Here is a 26286-nt window from a genome sequence, read left to right as displayed (position 1 = left end):
GCATATTTTTCCATCTGCAGAAAAAACGGATAACCAGAAGAAACGCATTAATCCGAGAACAAGACGGCTTCTGCTCGTCTCCCGGCGTCCCGGTGCGAGGGTCCGCGTCCGGGGCGCCCGTCTCCCAGTTCTGAGCGCCTTTGGCGCTGACGCGCGAGGTTACAGAGTCGTTCTTCACTTCGGTTTTCTTTTTCTCTGTGTTCCTCATTTATCTTCCTCAGACCTGTCGCACTCAAGGAGACACGGGGAAGAAGTAAAGCTGAGCTCCAACATGGCGTTTGGAAAAAATAAAAGTCCAGACTGTTTACAACCCCGGGCACGACTCGCAGTCATTCCGAAAGTTCTTTGAATTGTTTATCGCTGTGCTTTTTGTTCTGTTATTTCCTCGCCGGTCCTCTCCCCATTATGCTCCGCTGTTCCCATTTCCCGTAACTTGCTCCTGTCGCCACAGTTTCCCTGTAATTTATGGCCACGTTTGGTTTGAGACAGTAAATGTCTTTGCTGATTTACCAGGTGCCATTATAGGTTGGGGGGGGCGTGTTTGGTCTTTTTGACTCCTGGCTAGCCGCTGGTCGTTGTTGGGGTATTTGTTCCAGAGTAAGCTGCTTTTCCCTAAAACCCTTCTTCTGATTTAGTATCTCCTCTTCCATTCCTCTCTCCGGCCTCTTTGCCTCTTTTTGACTTATTGTTCTGTACTTTTTTTTTCTTTTATCCTCAGCATGGATGACGGAGGCGAGCTGGTGCTGATTCCATGGGACGAGCAGAGACACAGAGAGATGGACTGGTGCGAGGCGGAGGAGTGCAGGTAACCTGAAGCCCCCCCCCCCCGTGGAGAGAAGCGCTGACCTCATCGCGTTGTCCACCTGGCGTCCGGATAATCCAACACTTTAAATCCACTGATCCAATTGCAAAATCGCTCCGTACCCAAGGTAGCAAAGCGTAGAATTGTTAAAATTCATGTTCCATACGGGCCAGATGCTCGTGCTGGCATCGTTATGTGAAACGAAACATGACATCCTCTTGTCTAAACGTGAAACGGAACCACAACAAACTAACACAGAATCTTGTTGAGCAGCCAATTTATGCCATTCGCTGGCTGCGTTCGGGAGGCCAGCTTCATTTACAATTTCATTTAGCAAGCTTTAAAAAAAAAAAAAAATGTTTTATTGCTTGTGTCGAGCCATAACACCAGTCGGCTGTTGTGGCGCGCTCGGCCCTGAGTGAAAATTTGATACTGTGATGTGTGATACCAGCGACGTTTACGACGCCCACACATCCTTTTTTTGCCGTATTCTATCCTCTGCTGCGCTTTTTTCCCTTCAAAAAATGATGGGGGTTATCCTTTTTCGATAAGGGTTATAGTTTTTTGGGATTATTTGTCGTATTTTCACAATTCTCACGAGAACAATAAAATCATCTCTGCCTCTGAATTCTCTCCGCCTTCCCTGTCCTGTTGGCTCTCCCCCCCGAGCCCATCGGCATCAATATGTTACTCGCATTACTTAAACGCAAATGTATGGACAGTAAATGTGGGATAAAGTACAATGTTCACGCCGGCCGACATCTCCCCTTTCCAGCAGTTGTTTTATCATCTCTATTGCCTTCCTCAGGGCAATGCTGGACCAGAACCTGTTTGAGGACGACGGTTTCCTGTACGAGGGCGCTCCAGAGCTGAAGAGGTTCCGCACGGCCTCGCCCTCCATCGAGCTACTGACCGACTGGTACCAGAGCCGAGCCAAGGACATTGACTCCTGCTCCAGACAGGTAGCAGCACTCCGTCTTGTTTTAGCGAAAAAAGAAAGCAAGCAAGAGTCAGACTGCGGATTCAAAGACTCTCCACTCAAGCAGTTTCTTGGCTTTCAATGAATCGCACTTAGCATTAAGGTGACGCATTTTCACACCACGCAAAGATTCCTTTTCAGGTTCCCTCCTCCTTGATAATTGCCGCCGCGCATCGCTCTCTTACACCGTCACGGCAGAAATAAGTGACGAGCTTGCATTCAGGCTGCGGAAGAGATGTCGCCAACCCCCATCAGTCAAGGTCACTTTGATCCCATCCGTGACGGTCATTATCACACGTGCCAGATGGACTTCTAATGAAGAGTTCCCGAAGCTGCTGTCATCCGCGTTCTCCCGCTGCAATGGAAAAAACAGGACTCGATAGGACTTGTTTAGTGGAGTAATGGGACGTAGCCGCTGGAGCTGCCCACTCTTTCCACCCACACCCTCCACATGGCAGCTCTGTCCCCTCTCTAGCTCCTTCACAGTGATGGATCAAGGGTTGCCACGGCGCTTGTCTTTGTCTTTGTGAAAGGACTAACTAGGGTGCCGTCATATCTTTCCCCCTCATTTCTCCGTTTCATCCTTTTTCGCTGGGTGTAAGGAGGGCGGTCGACAGGGGGATTTGGGAGTCCATTGCTCATATTTTGAAGACAGTGGGGGGGACTTATGCCTTTCATCATCCACTCCTTTGGAAAGAAAAAGAGACTGATCGGGTGTTGGTTTATCTCTTCAGAAATCACACCATCTCTTTCATTTCTTCACTTGTTCCTTTTCAATTTGACCTTATCTCCTTTTTTTCCCCCCTCTGACACATTACTCCATCGGCCTCTTGGGAGCGCCCCAAACTCTGTCAACGGAGGGCGACATTGGAGCAGCTCTGCTGCCATTTGCTCAGTGTTTTTCCCCTCCTTCCTGCCCTCTTTACTTTTTCATCTCATTTGTTCCCTCTTGTTTGCAAGAAGAGCCCCGCCGATTCCTCATCTGGCCGCGTTTATGCTTGGAAGAGCGTTTTAATGGATGGAAATGGGGTTTGATTAAAAGGAGCCACATCAGAGGAAGTTGGAGTGTTTTAAATACAGTCGCAGAGCGACGAGTAGAAAGGCGCTGAATGGGAAGATTGACGAGATGATTCAGTGGCAGAGAGAGCGAGCGAGACAGAGAGAGACTGAGAGAGACTGTGAGATGGGTTTGAAAAAGCAGAGAATGGAACCACAACCAGAGGAGAAAAAAAGGGATAATTGCTCGGGCAATCTGACATCCCATGTTTTGTTAGAGTGTATTACATACACAAAAAGGGGGTGGGGGGGGGACTGGATGGTAAGGTAAAAGGGAAAAGTAATCTCATGCTCTGGCCATGAGACAACAAAAATGACCTGTGTGAAAGGGACCAAATAAAGGATATTAAAGACGGGCGTTGTTTGAAACACGGTTGGTACCGAAATGACCCAAAAGGACAGAGTGGAGAGACGGGCAAACACAGACGGCAAAGGGGCCAGATGTGGAGTTCAAATGGAGGCCAGTCGGGGTGACTGAGGAGAAAATGATGTTTGAGAGAAAAGGGCAGATATAGGACGGGCAGGGGAGACCAACAGGGACAAAAACTGAAGAGACCGAGGACACAAGTTGCGTTACAAAGCGCTGAGAATGGTGAGGGCCTGAGCCTGGAGATGAGGTTGTAATTAAAAAGTGTGGTATTCTCACATCTGAATTGTCTGTGGTTTGCTGGCGATCTCTCTCAGGAGGGCAGAGGAGGAGGAAGAGGAGGAGGAGGAGGAGGAGCAGCATCTTTACTCACAGTTAGATCAATATACTTCTCTCTCTTGTTGTATCTAATTGCTCAGACTCTGACTCCAGGTGATTTGGGTTCTCTCTCCTCCTGTGCCTGTGTGCCTTTTCCCCCGAGTGAAGGCGCACGATTATTAATTCAATGTGTGTGTGTGTGTGTGTGTGTGTGCATGCGTTCATGTGCTGAGGGTCAAGCTAGAAGCTGCACTAACCGCTGTGCTGGAGGGCTTTTCCTGATCTAAAAGGTGGGCAGAAAGCAATCATCGCTACAGGGCCCGGCGGCATCTGCTATTGATTGGCCAGCATCCACAGGTGGCCGAGGATCGATTGGCTTCCCGCCGTATGGGTGCTAGCATATCGACCGGTTGCTCTTCTGGAGGGAATTTTATTGACCCAGAGTCGCAGTAAGCCCAATTCTTCCCCGTTTTATTGTCCAAGACTAATGATTGGATATTAGTAATGACTGACTGGTATTATTTCATCCCGGATTAGTTGGGATGTTGTTGTTTTTGTTCGCGTCCCAGTTCAGCGACCTCAGCAACCGTTTTTCAATGACATGGCAACACGCTCCAAACTGTCTTTATTTGCCCGCTGCACACGTTACTTTGACCGGGCTAACTGGATTTTAACAGGCCTGGGAAATGGATAGCACGAAATACGAGTAGCTGTAAATAGAAACTCCCATTTCGGAGTTGGCTTTGAATTTCAAAGGGATTGTTTCATCACGCTGCACGACCACTGTTTATTTAATGTGACCACCAAAGAAAAGGGAGGTGCACTGCAGGGTCAGTACGGAGTCCTAGACACACAGAGTACATTTATACAATGGATGCTTCAATATTGACCTATTAGAGTAAATACTAAATAAAAGTTCAGCAACAAAACACACTAAAAAGTAAGTACATGGTGTTATTAGGTGCATGGTGTTTTCTCTTAATAGAAAACAATTATGATTTATAAGAAAAGAAGAATTGTGCAAATTATGTAGATGCTGCACACTAACTGTTTAGTTAGTTTTTCTTTGTCCTCCCTCATTTGCTTTTCTTTGTCTCTATCAGGTGGACTGTGCCCTGTCGCTGGTGCGTCTGGCGAAGGAGCGGAAGATCCCGGGGCTGGAGCTCTTGTCCGCCGACTTGGTCACCATGGAAACACTCGTGTATGAGACATCATGTGAATTGAGTCTGACACTTAAAGATTTGCAGCAGCTGAGAGACATTGACAAGCTCCACCTGCTAATGAAAAATGTAAGTGGCCTCTTTCACGTTTCACATTCTCGCTAGACAGATTTTTTCCCCCATAATTTGTGTTCTTTCTAGCGTGACATTAATGATTTAAGTCTGATTGAATCGTTTTCACTTGGTATGTGCTGATGTAGCGTTATCTGTCTGGGTTATATAGGCACGAAAGATACATTATAAAAACATTAACTGAACTTATCTATTGGATCCAAACAGGACAGACATGGAGATCTAATTATTAGACTTTTTATTCTTCACATTTATTCAAAACCCAATTTGTCTAACGTATTTCCACAGTATTCACTAAACTCTTAATTGAGATTTCACCATCTATTTTTTTTTTTTACAATGCAGTCTGTCAATCCCAATATTTCTTTGTGTGATAAGTGCATTTTCCAACATGCTGCTTTGTCTAGCTGGCAGAGTGTGGATCATTTGTTGTCAGCGAAGAAATAGGAATAAATAAATAAATAAAAATAAAATCCATTTCCCTGAAATTACTTTTCACTTTGGTGTCCCTTGATGCGGAATCTGTAATCATTCACTCAAGTTGAAAAGAATATGATGTACGCTAATTGAACCTTGAATAGGCAACGAGTGGAATTGAAGTCGTGCGTAATGTGAAAATGTTATTATTAACCATCTCACTGTGAATCCGTTGTTTTAACCTCTGAAATCTCTGACAGTGGACAACACAAACTGCATCCAACCTCAGGGGGAGAGCTATGAAAACGAGCGTGTAGTAGCTACTACAGTCACAAGTCCCCTTGGAGGACATAATATGAGCTGTGCTCTAAATTGTAGCTAATAACTGCCGGCTCTAGCCGGTGAGGACCACTGCCAGTAGGATCTTCCATACAGGCAGGCAGCCAGTGAATGTAGTTGACACATGCTGTTCGCCGGCTACTCCCTTTGGGCGCTGTGTGTGTGTGTGTCCGTGACTTTGAGTGTCCACCACATCTTCCTAGATTAAATGCCTGCGTCTGATGTATTTATTTATGGACGTACGCGCCAGCATTTACCATCTGACTGTTTCTCAAATCAATGGTTTTCTTGTGCAGTCCCTCTTATTGGTGTATCCTGGGCGTGAGCTGTCACAGGGTGGGTGCGGGGTCCTACACAAACTCCACATGCATCTGCAGAAATCTCAACACCCACACGCTGACGCATTTATAGTTCATCTTCTGGTTTAATTGCAATGCACAACTTTGATGGAATGGAAATGCAGTCTTAGGTTCTTTTAAACACTGTAATGTTTTTCTGTCAACAGTCCACCCCCGAGCGCTACGTGAAAGACGCCACCCAGTGGATGGTGCCATTCCTGCACCGATGCGAGGGGCAGAAAGAGGGCGCGGCTAAGTCCCTGCTCAGAGAGTACCTGGTCAGCCTGGCCGAGCAAGACCTCACCCTGCCCTTCATCATCTTCCAGCACTCCAAACCCGACGCAAGTATCCCAAACAAACACACACACACACACACACAGCGTGCGTGGCTGTTTGTGCCATGTCAGGGCCGGTGTTGTCTCCCAGTGCTGTAAATGTTGTATTTATGACCCCATAAGGGCACAGGCAAGGACATGTCTCCGTGGCCGTTAGAAAATATGCACCGCGCACACACACTGACCTCTCCTCTCCTGCGCTCCAGTGCCAGCAAAAGATCATTGGGGACCCGGATGAGCTGATGGCCGTCGCCCTGCAGTGCATCTACAGCTGTGAGAGGGATGACCAGCTCAGCCTCTGCTATGACATCCTGGAGTGTCTGCCTCAGAGGGGCTACGGGTGAGACACGCCGACGGAGCCGTGCATGTTTACAAATACCCACGCACAGATTTATTCTTTGTAAACCATGATATGACCGTAATAAAGCAGTCCCCAATTGCCTAATGGAAAACAATACATCGGTTCAACCCCTACTGCCTCCTTCCTTCCACCTTTCTCCTAGGACCCATCAATAAACCTAACTATCACTTATTTTTCTGCCTCACTTCCTTTTCACCCTTTCCTCTTCTACCTCTCTTCATTCTCTTTCTCGCTTAACTCCCACCCCAAAGAGTGATCAGTTAGCCCTGCGACAACCTGTGCTATTACTTTCCAACTATAGCCATCTATGTATCCATCCATCTCTACCTATCTCTCTCTCTCCACCTGGAAAAGACGTCCTTTAAGTCTCCCACGAGGCTGTGTGGGTGATACAGTAGTAATGGGAAGTGAAAGGAAGGAAGCAAGAGTACAAAAGAGACAATTGTTGGTAAAATGGTCGGGTAGAGGGGTCTGAATACTTTGAATGAAAGGAAATGGTTTTCTTATATAAATGTGTCCCTCTGTGTGCACCTTAATTGCATACTTTTCAACAATAGCGTCCTTTGCCCCTGTTCAACGGACTCACATTGCTCACTTTGGCTGTGCTGTTGCTGTGTGCTGTGATCTTATGCTTCCCCTTCACACTCGCAGCAGGGGATAACTGCAATGCAACAAGGTATTGTGGTTCGGCTTGGCAGCAGGGTCGTACTAAACAGTTGAATTGGTGGTCTTTTCAATGCAAAACATACTTCCCTGGGTGGTGGATCCTGTATATAATATGACTTACCAATATGACTTTATTGGCAAGGAAAAAAAACAAATGTAGCCAAATCATCAAAATGCAAAAGTACACAATAATGTTGATTATTATTATGAATACACTAAATATTTGCATATTCTCTTAATAGTCCTTAAAAAAATGCAAACTAGCAAGTTAGCGTATTAACTACTCAAAATATGGTTTTACTGTACAAGTATTTGAGTGTATATAAAATCCTTCATGTTTCTCTCTAAATCAGCACGTTTCATTCGTAGCATTTCACTTTGCCAGACAGGCTTCCCTTCTGCAGTTTGGATTAGCTGCAAGCCTTCACTGTATATGCAATTCCTTCAGCTTCACATTTCTCCCAGAAGGGATTTCTCTGATTTGCTAATCTGCTAAATTGCCACCCCAGTGTAGAATATTGCAGATTTGCGCTGAGAGAAACCACAACTTAATAGTTTCAACCCAATTTTCTGATTTTGTTTTATTTTTTGTGAGACAGCTTAATTAGGTTTGCTCAGAAGAACGTGACGTGTATTCTCCCTGAGGGAGTGGGGGAGTGGGCAGAGGAATAGGGAGGGCGGAGGGAAGTGGAGTGAGGGAGAAACGGATATTAGAATGGGGGGAGAGCTGGAGGGGGAGCAGCAGAGACAGTCAGTGCAGAAGACGAGAAATGCATTGGGAGGTCAAGAGATTTGTCTGTGTGAAAGAAGCGAGAAATGGTTTTCTCACAAAACACACACAGAGAAGGTTGTTTCATCAGGGTCAGTACTCTAGTGGGGGACCGTCCAGCATGACCCAGAATCCTTTGCCTCAAGGCAAAGCATCATGGGGTGTTATTTTTAGTGGGGAATCGGTACAACTTCAACACACCCACACATACACTTCGCTGTACCAGTTTCAATACCCCACAAGGGCATACACACACACACTTCATATTAAAAAACGAAATGTTTGTTCTTTTTCCTTAACAAAATAACCGTGTTTTTGTTTGTATGTTTTGTCGCCCCACAGACCAGACACAGACGTCACCGCCTCCCTCCACGATCAGGTGGACAAACTCGAGAAGCATCTCAGGTACTTCCAACGCGCTCACTCCATCTTTCAGCGGTCGTCTCCTCTCCTCTAGTCTCAGGAGCTGGACACACTTTTGCGTTGTGCACTCAGGAATGAACAAACGCTCCTCTGCTGCTTCTGTTTGCAAGGTGTTAAGGAGGAGGAGCCCTTCCGTTGGTTGATTAGTGCTGCGTTGCTTGGGAAATGTTCACTCTGTAGTCATGCTTATTGCTTTCCTCTCCCGTTATGAGCTTGATGCAAACACCAACAAGGAGAGGAGACATGGATATACTGTCAGCTGGCAGACACACACACACAGACACACACTAACACTCAATATCAAAGCACCTCTGTCTGTCTCATGGTATTCAAACAGCCTGAGGCGTTTTCTCTGTTACAGGTTGAAATCCCCCTCTCTCACCCTCCCTCCCTCCTCCACCCCTCCCCTCAAGATGAAGTTCCAAACATAGAGAAGTTATGAGGGGGAAGGAGGGAGGATACGGATGAAGGCAGGGGGGAGGGGAGGGAGCCTGAAGGGGATGTGAATATAGATGATGAGGAGGAGGAGGAGGAAGCGGCAAAAACAGGAAAGCCTGTGTTGGCCATTGCAGACAACTATCCACACATATTTACATGCAGGCGCACGCCACCAAATTCAAACGCACCCGGGGGAATCAGGAAAGTGTGTTGATGTATATTTTTTGTGCTGAAGCATTGTGACTTCCACACGTACACACACTCCTACCCGGATGAATCAGGCAGTAAATGCAAAGTGTCTGCTCATTGAGCGCCTCCAGAATAAAATCTGTTTTCAGCTGCCGCCGCTACCACTTGCTGGCACATATATAAATATAATATGTGCACAGGGAACATGCAGACACTCCCACACATGCATTTACACCAGCGAACACAGACACACACACACACACACACACACTTGCACACATGTTAATATCAAGGCCAGTTGTCTCCCTCTATCTTTTGCACACGTACACACACATCCACCTGTTTACCATGGTAATGACTTGCAGCAGAGAGCGAACATCTGTAGCAAGACGACCCTGTTGAGACTCTGAGGGGCTTCATGCTAATCCCATAGCAACAAACACACGCGCACGCACACACTCGCTCACTTGGTCATATGTTACTGCCAGCATTGAAATCCCCCCAGACAAACACTCGCTTGCAAAGAGGCGCTGTCTTGTTCGTTTGCGGTTCAGCATGTTGCTCTTCAATCTTGCTCTGCTCCCTCTAATCGGCACTGTGTCTTACACATGACTATCTACTGCCAAAATAATGAACGGCTTGGAGCGTACACATCTGCTGTCTTTTGCACCTGAACCTTCCCTTAGATTTATCATCTCATTTTTTTTTTCTTCTTTACCCCAGTTTCCTTTGGCATTTCCAACTGTGATACCTATCACTGCCAATTATCCCAGTTTCTGCTTCTGCTGAAAGCGAGAGTCGATGAATGTGAATTGAAGAGGGTTTTTATGTCCCTGATTTTTTTGATGATATTAGCAGTGACCTTACCCTGTGACAGCAACGATTGTACGTGTGCGTGTGTGTGTGCTGATGCTTTTTAGTGTGGTGGAGGTCCTGGAGAAACACGGCCTGCAGAAGCCCATTTTATACGTGAAGAACAGCCAGAACAGTGAAGAGGAGGCGCACCAGTTGATGGTGAAGCTGTGCCGCCACACCGGTCGCAAGTACGAACTTTGAAAAGACTCCACACAGACGCGTCAAATCACAAATGTCAGTCGAGATCCCTTGACCGGAGCTAAAGTTCACATGCATGTGTTCAGAGTTCCTCCAGTGAGCGAGACCGCGTGGAGAGGTCTCCTGCAAGATCTGCTCGACATGCAGCAGAATGTCTACACCTGTCTAAAGCCGGAGACATGCCACCAGGTAAAAACAACAGGAGAAGATTACACGGAATAATCAAATTTCAAGCCAAATTTACGTTATAAAAAAAGGAGCAAAAGCTATAGTTTAAGGTGACAAAGTGCACATTGTGCTCCTCTATATCTCACTTTTGTCCATAATTGACACATTGAGCGGTGTATTTCCACCAGAAGCACCGAATACCAACTTCTGCAGTGTTCAGTTAAACACCTTCTCTCCCTGCACACTATCCCCTCTCCTTGCTGACTGCTGCAGGTCTTTGTGGAGTCCCTGCTGTGTTCCAGCCGTGTGGAGAACCTACGCCTGGCGGGGCAGCTCATGCACTGCTCCAAGGTATATTAAACATGACTCATGACACCACTTCACATTCACAGAGCACAGTCTGGTCCACATATATGAAACTGCCCACAATGAATCCTAGTGCTGCAGTCTCATTGATCTCTAAATGTTCTATTCATGTTTCCAGGTCAGCCAGGACGTTCCTGTCAGTTTGTCGTTCCGGGGTAAAGGTTACGCGCTGAAGGTGGCCTACGACAACAGCTTGGAACTGGTGTTAGCTGCTGCTAGAGAGTACTTCAACTCATCCACAACGCTTACAGACCCCTGCATGGGCCTCGCCAGGTGAGGAGCAAAATGAAAAGTATTTCCCTATTTATGAGGACTGGTTGATATTTTTTTTTTCAATGTCCTGAATCCTCCTCGTAAAAAAGTAGTTTGGAGCCTGACTTCACACACATTTACATTTACTCTATAGCATGATATGAATGAACAAACAATAATAATTTGAATCATTTATGGGTTTGATTTAACTTCTAACCACCCTTGTACCTGTTGTTATGAAATCCGAGGTGTTCACCTTGCTGGTTGTTGATGCAGTTTTCTTTTACTGACTGACTGTAAAATATCGGTGGCTGCATTCATTTCCTTCCTATAGGAACGTTGCGTGAAGTTTAAACCAAATACTTGTTTGAATGGGAGTGAATTTATGCCAGTTGCTGGTCTCACATCTCCATGGGGGGCGCTGGGTGCCTAAGCATACCGTCTGTTCCTATTGGGGAAGTGGGGCAGTAATTGGGTCGTCATTCATTTATAGTAACGCATGCAGCATTTGGACATTATCATCTATTGTAACGGTCCCGTGTGTGTGTGTGTGTGTGTGTGTGTGTGTGTGTGTGTGTGTGTTGGCTGCTCGTGCTTTTGAGACATGAGACAGAAATTAACGTCTGAACTTATGCATGTCGCTCTGAAATTCGTTGCCCCCACAGACCCGGCTGCTGGTGTCCTCTAGATTAAAATAACTGCTCCACAGACACACATTTTGTCCCGTGTACTAAATACCTAGGACAAAAACATACACAAACTGCACCCCCAATCTATCCTGAAAGCGTGCGGCCATTGGTGCCAGGCAAGGACAGAAAGACCCTTTTAAAAATAACCCGGGAAACCCCTCCAAATATGAAGGTGATCCTGCAGTATGAGGCAGAAGAGACGTTCACATGGACACAGTGGAGGCAGGCAAAGAAAGACGCACAAACAGCAACTAATCAAGCGTCTTGCATGAAAAAGGGTTTAAAGCGATACGTGTATTATGAAACGTGTTGTGTGCAGTGACAATTTTCTATTTCTTTAGCACAGTTTCGCTCATGATTTAGTTTTTAATAGCCCACGACTTTAGTTTATACGGTCTGCTTTTGTCAACTTTGTTTCCACTTGTATAAGGAATTTGTTGAAGACTTTACATTTCCTGCCGAGCACCAAAAGGCCGGCAGAAAAAGAAAAAACTTGTGCGAGAAAATCGATTACAATCATCCGACTATAAAGGAGCTCTCGGATTGTTACATTCTGAAATATATCACAGCTCTCTCCAATAACCTAAAATAGACCAATTTGTCATTGTAAGTTTTGTTATGGTACTTTTAGGAAGGTGGGCCAATGTTCATGTCGCCATCAGAACTGGATCACTTCCAGGCATCGCAAAAGCATAAATGTTTCAATTTAGCTTTTAACTCTTAACTTTTTTGCTGTTTAAGCGTCAAGTCGATTACTTTCAATTCCATTCTAGATTTTTGTAGAAAATGGCAAAAAATAAAGTGGGGTACTCTGGTGAGTAACATGCTGATGCTTATTATTCAACAAGAAATGGAAAAGTATCAGCAATATGCCCAAGAGGGGTGATTTGTGATTTTTTTGCTGGTGCTCCTTCTTTTATCAGACACAACTCTTCCGAAAGAAATGTGTTTCGCTAGAAGAGAGCAGCAGTGAGACGGAAAGGAAGAAAGAATAACTGCGTCCGCACACTGCTGCTGGATGTGCTGCTCCAAGAAAGCACAGGCAGGCACTGCAGACACTCCGCAGCACGTAATCAACAGGGCCTCCTTCTGCCCCTCATTCGCCCAGCCACTCGTTCCCCGCTCTCGTTCGCCAGGACCAACCTCTTGTTCCTGGCACCAACGTTAGCCGCGCTCTGAGAGTGGGAAGCCGCCGAGTGTTTTGCCGCGTGTGTGTGTGTGTGTGTGTGTATTCAACCTGTTTTGAAGAAGCATGCTTGGGTTTGCTTTGATTACGCCGACAAGGATGCTGAGAGGCCTCTTCTCCCGTGCTGGTGGCTTTGTTGACTACACACTCCAAGGACACGATTCCTCCTCTGTACTGAGCTGACACCGACGTCAGAGCTCCTCTCTAAGCTCTTATGGGGGATTTATTTATTCGTAAATTAATCATTCTGTTTTTAAATTATTTTTTTGATCTGTCTAAGCAGTATTTTGCTTTTGCTGTATAATTGCTTGATTAGAAAGCCAGAAAATGAGTGCATGTAGTTGCATCTCAAGCAGGCACCACACACACACTCGCACGTTCAGTGCACTGGTACATATGCTAAGTGGTGTGCTACATAATCCCATTAAAGATAATGAGTACGGATTGCGTTAGAAGGGTAAAGCGCTCCGTCAAATGAGTTCTGACTTTGTAAATAAATCCATTTGAGCAGTCCCCTGACGTTGAAACTTCACAAACTCCAGATCTAATAAGAATTTTGTAACGACTACTTTGAAAGTTTATAACTTTGAATAATATAAAAACTATACTACCAATGTCTCGTACATCGTGGAACTTTAAACCTTAAACCTACAGGTCAGAATTTCAGACGTCCTCTTGTGGTGCAGATTAATATATCTGATTGGTAGTCACGTGTTTTAAGCAGTTGTTGTCTTGGCCAGGTCGTGTCTCCAGCTGATCACCGACTGTCCTCCGGCCGTCCAGGAGGAACTGGACCTCATCAGCGCCCTCGTCCAACTGGAAGACTTCAGCGTCAGCATCCTGCCTCTGCAAGGTACTGCACGAGTGCGGAATTTGTTGTCTCTGTGTTGGAATGTTTCTGCTCTCCGTCCCTTCGTCCCCCTATATAGCGCTTCTTCTTGCCACTGTATCTAAATATACGGTTATTCATGGATCATCTTTTGTGCAAATAACATATGCCTGATGGGCCTAAATGGGATTAAAATGCTCGCCCCGTGCACTCTCTACTACACTCACATGATGATTTTTTTACACTTGCTCTCCATCTGCAAACCTGACCAATCAGTATTCACCTCCACGCTCTTCTTTTCCTTCTTTTCTGGCTCAACATAAGTTCCTTTATCGCAGCGGTTTCCAGGCCTGGCTCCCTGTTAAAGGAAACTGTGGAGCCAGAATGAGCCAGCTTGGCCCCTCATTGCCTCACCTCTGAACCGAGGTGTTGTTATGCCCCCCAGGCCTGTGCGCTCTTCCCGCATTTGCCCTCATCAAAGTGATCTGGCAGAATAAAACCCACTGACAGAGAGAACCAGCAACTGCCATCTCTCTCACCCTCCCCTGCTGTCTCCCCGCTCTCTTTCTGCATCCCTTTATTTTTGTTTCTTTTTCCACTCTTTCTACCTGCAGTCTGCGTGCATTATTTTTTCACTGCCCACTTATCCTTACCTGAGAGACAAAGTGGGAACACGAGGGAGTTTAGGAAGGAAGTGCAGTATGAGAAATAAAAGCGAAGGAATTGACACAAACAAAGAAAGCCGAAGAGGTGCAGTAAAACTGTCCAATCATCCTTTTCTTTGTATTCTATGAGTTTTGTGTAAGCGATCACCGCCTCGACTGCACGCACTGACCCAAAGGCACACGTACTCTGCACACACAAAACCACACATTCTATTTATTTTTGAGTTATAACCCCTTTTGCACACACACAGATTAACAAGCGCCACTACAAAGTGAAAGGATCGCAGCATATGTAATCCATTTTAGGCTGCCTCCTGCAGCACCCCACAGCGCCTCAGGCAACGCTTCGTAACTAAAACCCTCCGCAGAATTTCCTCCTGGCCTCGCCCAAAGTGATGCCGAGCCGTCAACATCCTCAGCGGGGGAAAGCTCAAAGGCCTGCGGAGGCACCACCACACGCTATTTCTCCGGTTTTCAGGAAAGAAAACATGAAAGTGCATTTTTGTGTTAAGTTTATTGTTTCATGAATTCAAGTTGTGGAAAAGTTTAAAACCCTCCTAAAAATTCAGTATAATACTGCACAATGCTCCACGCCAAATAAAATGCGTGAATGCCAAAGAAGATGCATTGCATCTAAAATCTTCAATAATGAAGTACAGTTCATAAAATGTACAAATCAAATCATATACATTTTGGCTGAAATGAAATTGCGTAAAAATCTTGTTTTCTATCGTACGGGATTCAACCATAATGTTTTTTGTTATGTATATTTACTTATATATCCTGCAGGGCTGCCAATAACATCATTAATGTATTTTCTTATTGGTCCATAAAATGTCTGCAATAGGGAATAAAGAAATGTCCTCAACCTCGTCTGGGACGGCCTGTTCTTGTTATGCCATTTGATTATGTGCAAAAATAAACAAATGACAACAGCGATGGTCATCACTACAAACATAGGCCAATAATCATCCGGCTTGAGATATATACACCATTTTAATATTTTGCAGACAGCAGCTGCATTATTTGCACACCATCATTTCTTTTGTCCGCTGCAACTTTTTTTTCCAGATTCAATAGTCACTAATTTGCCAAATATGTCGTGCACCGCTCCCCCTCTGCCTTCCTTCTCTCCCTCCCAGTGCGCCTGCGATCGAACCGCCTGTCTCTCATAGAAGAATGCATCGCCCACTGCCCCACGGCTTACAAGCAGTCCACCACCCTGCTGAATCTGGCCTCGCTTCTCCGAGTGGCAGGTATCTACAGACGGACACACACACACACGCCGCACTAATCCCATCATCTTTCTTCTGGGTTTAACCGGCTGTATGAGGGAAGCGTTCAGTGAACGTTTGCTGATCAAGTCTGTGCTCTGGTGGCGGTTTCGCGATGCAGCCCATGAGATTAAGTGAGAAAAGGACCGCCCACACGGGGAGCAGAGACGTACCCCGTGCATGCGTGGGTTCCTTCAGCAAGCGCGCCGACAGCTCTCGCGCAGGAGAGAAACTCAGGATCATGAGCGGCGTTACGGCTTGCAAGCAAAAATCCATACTTTAAGCACACCCTCACTTAAGGAACAAGCACGTTTTATTCCCCAGACACATCACTCTGCGCTCTCTAAACCTCGCTCTTTTTTTGTTATCTAATTTCTATGTAGTCGACAGTCAGAGGCAGGTTCTATTCTAAGCCTTTAAATCAAGTGTGTAAACGAGTATTCGTAAGGATATTTGTAGAGGATTAATGCATTGTTTTATGAATGTCAGCACATTTATATGAGGCCCCCAAATTACTGTTCTTCAAAGCTTGTAATGTTTACGAACGAGGTTGGAGAAAGCTGCATCATCTGCATAAAAAAAACATATAAAATTGTTTATGTTGTACCGAAAAGATGATTCAACAGCCGGTGAAATGTAGCATTTTGAGTGTGACATCATCAAATAGGTTTAATCCAGTGTCACCTGAAAATAAGAATTGTTCTGCTTGTGTTAACTTGGAGTGAGCTACCTACCTATGGACCCGGTAAAATTTCTCTCTGTTGCAATTTGGAACCTTTTTTCAATCAACATCGCCTCACATCTCGCCAGGGAAGCGAGTGATGAGCCCCGTCTTGTGTTGGTATACAGACTTCAGTTCTTTAAGTTGAGGACTCTTTCTATCCCTTCATATTCATTTCCTTATTGTTAAGTTATTGTAAGTTATTTACACATCTCTGCGTTTTTTGAAACGTCAGTCTATTTACCATGTTCCAACTGGGATTCTCTTATATTTAGTATATTTTTTTTATTTCTTATGCAAGCCTTCATATCTCCCATTTGAGATTACAGTATCACTGCAAGCACACTGCAGCTAGCTGATGACTCAACACACAAGGCTATGTTTTGGTTCAGTTTAAATTCCTATTTAAAATTCATGAATTCCCAAAAATATATATTTATTTACGTAATATATTGGGGCCACCGCCCCAGCCCTCCACAGCCGCCTCTTAACGCCGCCACCACATGAAGTTGCTGCGGCGGTAAAGCCAAAGGTGCCGTCCCGTGACCTTTAATATGACTTGAACCTCGCCGTCTCTCTGTCTTTTTTTCCGAAAAATAGAAGCCAGACTCCTCTCCGTCTGTCTGTCGCACCGTGTGAGGTTTTTTTCCCCTCGTCTCTTCTGTCCTCTCTGTCTTCTTCTCTCTCTCTCTCTCTGAGGCCTGTCACCAGCCAAAAGGGAACCTGCTTACCGGCCTCGTGGCGTTCCTCTGTATGTGCTGCTCAGTCGGCAGGCAGCTCCTGTGTAGTACAGAGGGAGATGAGAAGAGGAATAAACACATTTTTAAATAAATAAATGCAGGGGGGGGGAAGGCTTTTGAAGGGCGCATTGCTCGGGGGCTCCGTGCTGCATATTTAATGCAGGTATCACCAGCACACCGGTTAGAAACCCTTTGGATTTGGTTCCCGTCTCGTTCTACAGAAATGCTTCGTAAATCATTCTGTCTCATGGGAGCCATTTTTTAAAATATATCAATAATTATGATATTGAATTGAATTGTGCTGACTCAGAACGGATTGCTTCGGGAGCTTGTGTTGTTGTTGTAGCAGCGAATTGACTATTTCCAATTGGTTCTTTAAAAAAAAATGTCTTACCTTTTGCGAATGACAGGGGAAGGCTCCAATTGGATTCCCGAGATGCCTCATTTAGCAGGGCTTGAAATACCTTCTAGAGCATGTCTTGATAATAGTATTCGGTCCAAAATAAACACATACACACAAATGCACATCCTTTATATTGAGTTCTTAAGAGCATTTGAAGACAAACCTTTCACAGGTCACTGAAAATATTTGACCAACCCTGCTTTCCCCCTCGCGTTCCTATCTGCCACTCTTTATGCGCGCGCGCGCGCGCGCGCGCGCACACACACACACACACACACACACACACACACACACACACACACACACACACACACACACACACACACACACACACACACACACAGATCAATCCAGCGCCATCAGAATTCTTCTTCTCGTGAGTTCTTTGATCTGCAGCATGCAGGTCTGTTCAGATGTCCTGCTCCTGCCTCTGCCTCTTTTCATCGCCCCGTCCTCGCCCTTTTGTTTACTGAACTCAGACAGAGATCAGAGATTGTCCTGAGACGCCACGTGAATGTTAACACCACAACCAATCCCACCAATACTAAATTATAAAACTGAGATTCTTTCATTTTCAGCGAGACAGCATTTTTTTCCCCCCATTTTAATATTTCATACTCGTAGGTCTGAGACTGCAATAACCTAATTTACGGCGGACAGATTAATATGCGGTCCCAGGCTCGGTCTAATAAAGTCAGAGGCCCCGATGTTGCAACCTTGAGCCTCTCTGTGAGTGCAGTCAGAAAGAGATTTAATAAAGACGGTTATTAAGCCAGATGTGATATGCAGGATGATGAGATTTGCTGTTCCGTGCGTTTTAGCTCTCTACATCTTGTCAGTTCTGTGTGTTGATGTGCTCTGAAAATAGATACCTTCCTGTGAATGTAGGTGATGACAAGGACACGCGCAGAGGCCAAGTGCTGACCCTCCTGGCGGAGCAAGCTCTCCAGTGTCTGGACTTCAAGGCCTCGTCCATCCACTGTCAGGACGTCATGGCCGCAGGTACGTGGCTGACATCGGAGAACGAGGGACCCGTCACTGAAATGCACAAAAGCCGGTGGAAGAGATAACGAGAACCCCCCCCCCTCTCATGCCCGTCTACCTTTCCACCTCCTTTGCTTCGAACAGAACATGAGCACAAAGCTTGTCAACTGTCGTAAAAAGTTTATATTTTTTCCAGCTCTTTTCTTTGTCAACCCTTCATTAGCTTTTCTTGTGAACAATGAAGCAGCAACAGTTTTACGACCTCGGATCATAGAGGGGACTACTGTATGTCAGCAGGGTTCTCTTATTTATGCCAAGGAAATGCTGCAGTCCTGACGGACAAATGATAGACTATCATCCACTCACATTCTGTCCAAGGGGCATCACAATGTCATTTAAGGCTGGTATTACATCATCAAGATACACTACGCCTGAGGCCATTGTTTTCATCTTCAGTATTTTGCCCGTAGGTTCATAATTCCCAGCTGATGTTGACTGTTCTCAAGCTTCAGATTGCAATATCATTCCCTGGAATGCAAGTTCACGCCTGAGTAAATTGTTCTGTTCCTGTATCAAAACTTGATCCAGGTTTCTAGAAAAACAGAAATAAACCTGAAAGAAAACTTTGAAATTAACAACATGTCAACTTTAATCAAGGTGAAAATCATGGCTGAGGTAGACTTTGTGGTCTTTGTGGTCTTTAAGGCGGTGACCGCTATGGTCACTCACTTTGGGCTTCTTCCTTCCTCCCTTAGATATCCCCAAATTGAGGTTGAGTGGCTTTGTGCTCGTCCATGTTAAAGAACGATAATTACAACAGCAATACAACAATGACATCCTTATTGAGACGGTCTGCTCCTCAGGGTCTCCCTGCAGGGATTCCAAGTAGTCTCTGCGGTAATTATGTTTTGTCTGACCCCGTTTCGTAAGAATCAAAGCCAATAGGACTTGGATGAGTATTCCCACGTTGCGGGGTAACAGTAGACGATGTGTGGATGAGAAAAAGGTGTCCTGTAGGAAGAGAAGGTGTAATCTGATAAGCACCGAGGTTCTCTTGCCTGCGAACGCAGTGGGAGTAATTGGATCTGTTTGGAGGAATGAAGTGTTGCTTTGTGACTGGGATGAAATGTGTATTAGGAAGGTTGCAAGTTATTGTGTCAGTGTCTCAGCATTATATCCTCTCCATTTCTTTTTGCTTTTTACAACAAATTCTTTGAATTCTTATGTTTTGTGTGTGTGTGTGTGTGTGTGTGTGTGCACTTTATATGCCTTGGTGTTCTATCTGATAGGATTCAGGATGGTTCAGCAGACATGTGACGAGGCTGATGGATAATGAAAAACACTTTTGTTCAGCTATTTGGTGACGTGTTTGAGCGGTGCAGGAATAATGAGTTTGTATTTTTGCTCTGGTTCGATTGTCTCGAACTTGATGGCTTTTCCAAATGGGTTTTTGGTTAGATGTCTGAAAGAAGGTGAACATAAGCTTAATATATATTCAAACATTTTGTTGAGCAATGAGACTAAATAAAGTTGTGGCGCCGACTAGTCCATCCTCACTCAACCAAATAATCCTATTTTGGCCCAGAAAACAACGTTATCCCTGCAGCAATCTTTATGTGACTTTGATCACCTCCTGCGTCGCAATAGCTTAATGGCCTCTCTCAGGTGCTCTTATATCCTGCCCTCGGCCCCATTGAGTAAAAGTTGTCTTATTTCCTCTTACTTCGCCTTACCTCCTCCCCTTGTCCGGTTCCTTCTGCACCTCCTGCAGGGTACAGTCCAGCGTGGGATGTGTGCAGTCTGCTGGGTCAGTGTGAGGGCTACGAGGACCTGGAGGCCCGACAGGAGCTTTTAGCCTTCTCTCTCACCCACTGTCCCCCCGACAGCATCCACGGCCTGCTGGCTGCCTCCAGCGACCTGCAAACCCAGGTCCCTCTACACCTTCTGTTGTGGTTTCACCAATATGGATTTTTATGAAACTAATGTGCAATCTTTATTATATTATTTAGTCTTACCTGCAGCTGATACAAGTATTCCTTCAATAGTCAGTCTCTCTTTGTTGGACCATAATTAATAAAATATACATATATAACATTTTATATCCAGCTCATGCATGGCAAACAATCAATCAAAACAAATTCATGTCCTATTGGAACAGAAGTTGCATTTCTAATAGGTTAAATTATGGTAATGTATTTTTTTCTTCTGAGAGGCACATTGAAAGCGTCCTCCTTTCAACATTTTCGCCTTTCAAATCATACCAATTATACTCACAATTCAATGAATGAGATTTCTCCAATGAAATAGCTGGTTGTCATCCTTGGATTTCCGTCCTCATCTCCCGTCTCTGTCCTCCAGGTTTTGTACCAGGCTGTCAACTATCAAATGGATCCCGCTATTACCCAGAGTGGACGAGAGGCCGACGAGACCGATTCAGTCAAGGTTTGCGCATGCTTTTCTCCGTAGCTTTTCCTTCCCGCATGTTAATGGGATTGCTCTTTGTCCCTGAGTTGTAGCGGCATCGTCTGCTCCTCCTGAGTGGGTGTGGGCTTTAGTACTGTTTGTGTGTTTTCCCATTGCTTCATATTTGATGAGGTGTAAATCTAGTGTTAAGGTTGCTCAGCTCGCTTGGTTTATTTATGCCTTCTCTTCCCCATCAGCACCGCCAGCTTTATGATGCCCTGAGTGGCTGTTAATGTTTCATGACTTGCATCCCCTTTGTGTGGGGACGGGAGCTCATTTGGAGCTGTCTGTTGTCATTTTTTGTTGTTGTATTGATGTCCCTCGTCCTTGCCCGTGTATATTTAGGCCCTAGATGGATATGTGCACGTGCACTCTAGAGGTGATTTTTAAATTGTTATTTATTTTTTAACAAACATCTCGACTATATGCATGTTTAGTTTCTTTTCATTCCCCGACCGTCAATCCCTTGCTAAATAAAGTATTGATGAAAGGCACTAAGCGATTGGGCCTCGGCCCACAGGCTCTCTAAATTTGTTTTTTAAAACCCTATTCAATTGTGCAGAAACCACCAAACCATGAAAAACTGGTGGCACATTTTCAAAAATACCCCATGAATGCAATCCACAGTGCTACGCACTATTCATTTGTTCATTTTTGTTCATTCAAAAAAAACAGTTAAAACCTAATTAGGTGAGAAAAATGACACCGTTCTCATATCTGTCAAATCTGATGCTGCAGCCAACAATCACTTGGCTATCCCGAGAGGTTATTAAAAACCCTACTAGCACCTCAAACTCACAAATCAAACATTAGACCAGAGTGTAAGTAGATGTTGTTACCTTTAGACAGAGCCAGACTAGCTGTTTATCCCCTGATTCCAGTCTTTATGCTAAGCTAACTGGCTTTAGAAGGATCTGTCTCATCTAACTCCAGGCTGGAGCGCAAAAAAGTAAGTAGATAAACTACGTTGTTATGGCACTTTCAAAAAACTTTGGTTTATTAGTACCTAGGATGAAAACCACATATAAACTTTATAAAATGCAAACACTCGACAATAAAAACGAAACCAGATTAAAACAAAAAGAATTGGCAAGCAACTACCTTGTACTTGAACGAGCACATTCCCCATAGTGTTGAACTTGTGCTTTAACAAACAAGCAATTGGGTTTGTGTCGAGGAGTTAATCGCTGGATGGAATTTGATTCACAAGAGGTAAAAAGATCTTTGTGTAATGAATCTGCCCCACACTGCCGTATGATGCATTACCTGTGAGACTTGCAGCGCATTGACTCACAAGAACTCACTGTGGCTCTCTCAGGCAGAGACTTCTAATTCCCTCTTCCACTTTGCACAAACAAACCAACTGTCACAAAGAGCCCTGCTCTAATTCGAGCGCTCCTCTCAAGTACCTAATCAAAAAAAAAGAGAACACAACCATGTCTAATACCTCTCAGATGCTCGAGAGTCCTCGAGCTCCACGTTTGTCCTTCGGTCTAACACACCAGCACGGATGTGGCAATCAGAGAACTTTTTCATTGCCAAGTAATAAGAGCACGAAGAACCAAAGACTGCACTCCACTGCAGAGACGCCCGAGTGACGCGCTGGACTAACGAGGCCGTCATGTTTTCTGTCCCTCCTGCTGCCGCTGTCGCTCGCCGGGCCCCAGGCCGTCGCTCCCCCCGTGGCCTCGGCAGGGGACCTGCTGCACAGGACCACAGCCAAGACCATGAAGGTGCTGACCACGACCGGGCTGACCACCAAGGCCGTGCTGACCAAAGTCGGCGACCACCGCTGGTGGAAGGACTCGCTCAACTGCCTGCGGCCGCTGCATGTGAGGACACGTTATGTTCTTATTGATGCGACCTGCCGGAAGCCGAAAGGCGCTTCTCTCTGTCGGGGGGCGCAATAGAGCGTCTAATAAGTTAAATATTAAACTAAGTTGTGGATCTAAATGTGCGTGGTCCAGCAACTCCAGGCCAACCACTTGTTTCTAACTCCATTAGTTCCCAGGCTGCACAACGTGTGTGTGTGTGTGTGTGTGTGTGTGTGTGTGTGTGTGTGTGTGTGTGTGTGTGTGTGTGTGTGTGTGTGAAAAAGCCCAGCTGCATGTCTGCCCCTGCCTTTTGTATCTCAAATAAGTTCGCTCACAGCCTTCGTAGACCTCATCCTTTAAAGAAAACAACCAATCGAGAGCGCACCCCTGCATAATTAATTGGGCCGCATATTGAATATTTTACCATCTGGCTTGTTACCGGCGGCCGGACTGGCTCGGCGGTCGCCGGGCCGGGGATTGACTGCGTCTTTGGTCCCGGCAGCGATTTGGGAGGGCGGCTCGCAGTTGCACGTTACCAAGTAAGAGAAGAAGAAGAAAAAAAAAAGATGATATGAGCCTCGGGTGAGAGAGAGAAGGAGAGAGAAGGAGATGACAGAGCTGTGGGCATGTTGTGAAAGTTTAATGATGTTTTGATGGCTCCTCAGGGTCACGGCACAGGAGCCACGAGTCAGGAGTGGGCGTGTGAGAACTCCAACCTGCAGCGTCAAGGCTGTAGCCCCTTTTATCAGGAACTCATTGATGATGCCTGTGTGGACCTGGTGAGTGGCTGAAGACCAGCTTTCATGGCTCATTATTTTCTCTTCTTCCATTTGTGTCCCTGATGTCCTTATTTCTCCTTTTATTTTTATGTTTTTACTCTGGCCTCCTTAAATAACAGCAGAAATGCTCGGCTTAAGGCATTTAATCAGATTAGATTTTTCCTTTTGATTTATAAAGCTTTTCAAAAACAATGTTGAACAAAATGAATATTGATTTCAGACTCAGTAGTGTTAATGCCGAAAGCCCTTTGGAAATACTAATAGTACTTAACAGCAAAAATAATAAACCAAAAGTAATGGTAAGATAATAAAATCGTAGATGTTGTTAAAAAAATAAAGCCATAACAGAAGAAGAAGTACTGTATATATTAGATGAAGGACGGGCGATGAATACCATAAAACTCTAAAAAGAAAAGGAAGAAAAACAGAGTTATGAAAGTAGAAAAGTAAGCGGAAGAGTAGCTCGACCTTTATGCCTAGAAAATGGTCGCCCCGGGCGATGACTGTGCTTCTTATTCAGAGACACAAATCATGTGGATAGCTTAAAGAGTGGACGCGAGGGCAAACAGAACACCGATACATCTCGTCTCATGGCAAGTTAATGTGCCTCTCCAAATCCCTTCCTCCGCTCCATCCCCAGCGCTCATCCGCCTTCCATCATCCGGCCACCAATAATGGCTCCCCGCGTCCATCTGTCTACCAATCGGCTGATCAGTGGGGTTGTTTTTTTTTTTTAGCTCAACACTTACGATGAGGGTGAAGTGGTGGAGGGAGGAGAGAAACAAGAACAAAAGAGCGGCAGAGATAGACGCGAGAATTTGTTAACCACTCAGACACACGAGAAGTAACGTGTTTAAGAATCCTTAAACACGTTAATCCGACAGGTGTTGGTGTCCTGACCTGTTCTCCCCGGTGTTTCCCTCGGCACAATGATGACTTTATGGAATCCACTCATCACCCTCGTTTGTCCTTTTCTCCTAGAGTCAAGATGTGTATTCGTCATTCAAAGACGTGCCTCAGGAGAACTTTGCCGAGGTTCTGCTGAGAACCGGCAAATTGGCAGAGGCCAAAACGGAAGGGAAAACGCTGTTTCCTGCTACGGAGGGTGAGCATGCGGCAAAATAGCCAAACACACACAGATGCTTACGCAGATAAAGAAAGTATAGAGTGGCAATTCTCAAGTGAATTATAACATTTGAATCCAAAATTCTGCCTAGTCGGTCGTCAGACCAGATTCTTAATGAATAATATTGGAGCAGTTAGAAGCGAGTGGATTCGTTGGTCAGCTCCAATCGGAGGTTATTATTGTTGTTAATTAACCTACGAGGTCTGACTGAAGAGACGCAATGCATTGTGGGGTGCTAGGCTATGATCAGTGAGGATCCCGCCTCCTGCTCACCCGTGTGTCAACGCATCACATGATCAACAATCACACGGAGACAGTATGTGGTGGACAGGGGGACAACATGGCAAGAATAGCCTCACATCGATTAATTAATATATGCCCTTGTAGCCTGCGGCAAAAGTAAATAACGACACGTCACCACGGCGATATCAGAGAGATAGTATGAAGTGAAAACATCAAGGCCACGCTGCGTGATGGATCACAGCTGCTCGCCAAAATCAATGCCACGACGAAAATAAACAGCAAGTGTGTGTGTGTGTGTGTGTGTGTGTGTGTTTGAATACTAATACGCTGACAATAAAGAATGCAAGACACACACTTTGAACATAGAGTGCTTATGCGTCGATATGCACACACACACACACACACACACACACACACCATTCAACCAAATTCAAGCTGTCTCTGCTGTTGTCCTTTAAAGGAATATGTCACTTCTTAAAAAGTCACCTTCCCTGAGCGGCGGCGCGTCGAGAAAGAAAGCGCTGTGGCGTCCAATAACAACCTTCGAATAATGACCACGCCGGTTGTCCTCAAAAACAGACCAGGAGATGGCCTTTAAGAATATATATATATAGATTTTTCACCTGGCCCAGATAAGGTGGAGGTAATTAATGATGACACCAGTGGAAAGTGACCCAATGGTATTGAGCGGAGTAAGAAACGGGCAGTTTGTGTGAGGGGAAGCAGTGGGAGTCACACACACACACACACACACACACACACACAAACACACACAAGCACACGCACACAGAGCAATAAGTACTGCCATTGGCCGCATGTTGACCAGGCTATAATCATTTGTTTGTTACACGGCACGCACCGGTGAAATAGTAATAAGTCACTGTCTCACGCTAACAATGTGCCTGATTTCGCTGACGCAGGAGTGTTTGTGTCTTTTTTGGGGGTGCGTGCATGTTTGTGGGGCCACACAAACACACACACACACATTGTCTGTTTTCCTCTCTCACAGTATGCTTTTAAGTCTATGTTATCTATTCTGTGTGTGTGTGTGTGTGTTTACCCCTCTGGTAATTCCTGTCCCGATGGTATCAGTGGCTTTAGAGAGGCGTGTAATCAGCTCATTCTGCGGTGTAGCTCATTGAAACCCTGCAGGAGGTGTGTGGGGGGGGGGGGGGGCACTCCGCTTAAGAGAGCTGTTATGGCGCATCGGTGCGCCCTCGGCTCACACGAGCAGACTCCAAACCGGCAACTGTATACGGTGGGTATCGGCCTGTGTGCCGTATGTGCATGTGTGAATTCATGTGTGCATTTCTCTATACTGCGGTGTGCGCCCCCCCCCCACTCCCCTCCTCCCCCCGGCTTCCTCCACTTTTCTCCTCTCCGTTCTATTTTGTCTGCGGCTCTTATCACCAGCACAGGCTTTTGTTCTCGTTGGGTCTGAG

The 26286-nt window shown here is 45.4% G+C and overlaps 1 protein-coding gene across 1 annotated transcript in view; it reads left to right on the top strand.

Moving 5' to 3' along the window:
• nbas (NBAS subunit of NRZ tethering complex) overlaps nt 1-26286 on the top strand; it is a 107393-nt gene that overhangs the window by 27484 nt on the left and 53623 nt on the right. The window contains exons 22-39 of the mRNA XM_078093309.1: nt 719-805; nt 1611-1764; nt 4626-4811; nt 6076-6249; nt 6450-6583; nt 8382-8444; nt 10010-10132; nt 10229-10331; nt 10584-10661; nt 10795-10949; nt 13544-13656; nt 15440-15553; nt 18324-18437; nt 20191-20348; nt 20778-20861; nt 22550-22714; nt 23362-23475; nt 24457-24580. Coding sequence (XP_077949435.1) covers nt 719-805; nt 1611-1764; nt 4626-4811; nt 6076-6249; nt 6450-6583; nt 8382-8444; nt 10010-10132; nt 10229-10331; nt 10584-10661; nt 10795-10949; nt 13544-13656; nt 15440-15553; nt 18324-18437; nt 20191-20348; nt 20778-20861; nt 22550-22714; nt 23362-23475; nt 24457-24580 — 2243 coding nt within the window. The remainder of the gene's footprint in view (nt 1-718; nt 806-1610; nt 1765-4625; nt 4812-6075; nt 6250-6449; nt 6584-8381; nt 8445-10009; nt 10133-10228; nt 10332-10583; nt 10662-10794; nt 10950-13543; nt 13657-15439; nt 15554-18323; nt 18438-20190; nt 20349-20777; nt 20862-22549; nt 22715-23361; nt 23476-24456; nt 24581-26286) is intronic.

The sequence above is a fragment of the Gasterosteus aculeatus genome, chromosome 18 (genome assembly GCF_964276395.1).
Source record: "Gasterosteus aculeatus chromosome 18, fGasAcu3.hap1.1, whole genome shotgun sequence".
NCBI classification, from domain to species: domain Eukaryota; kingdom Metazoa; phylum Chordata; class Actinopteri; order Perciformes; family Gasterosteidae; genus Gasterosteus; species Gasterosteus aculeatus.
The sequence above is the reverse complement of the archived record's forward strand: the minus strand, read 5'-3'. Positions and strand labels throughout refer to the sequence as shown.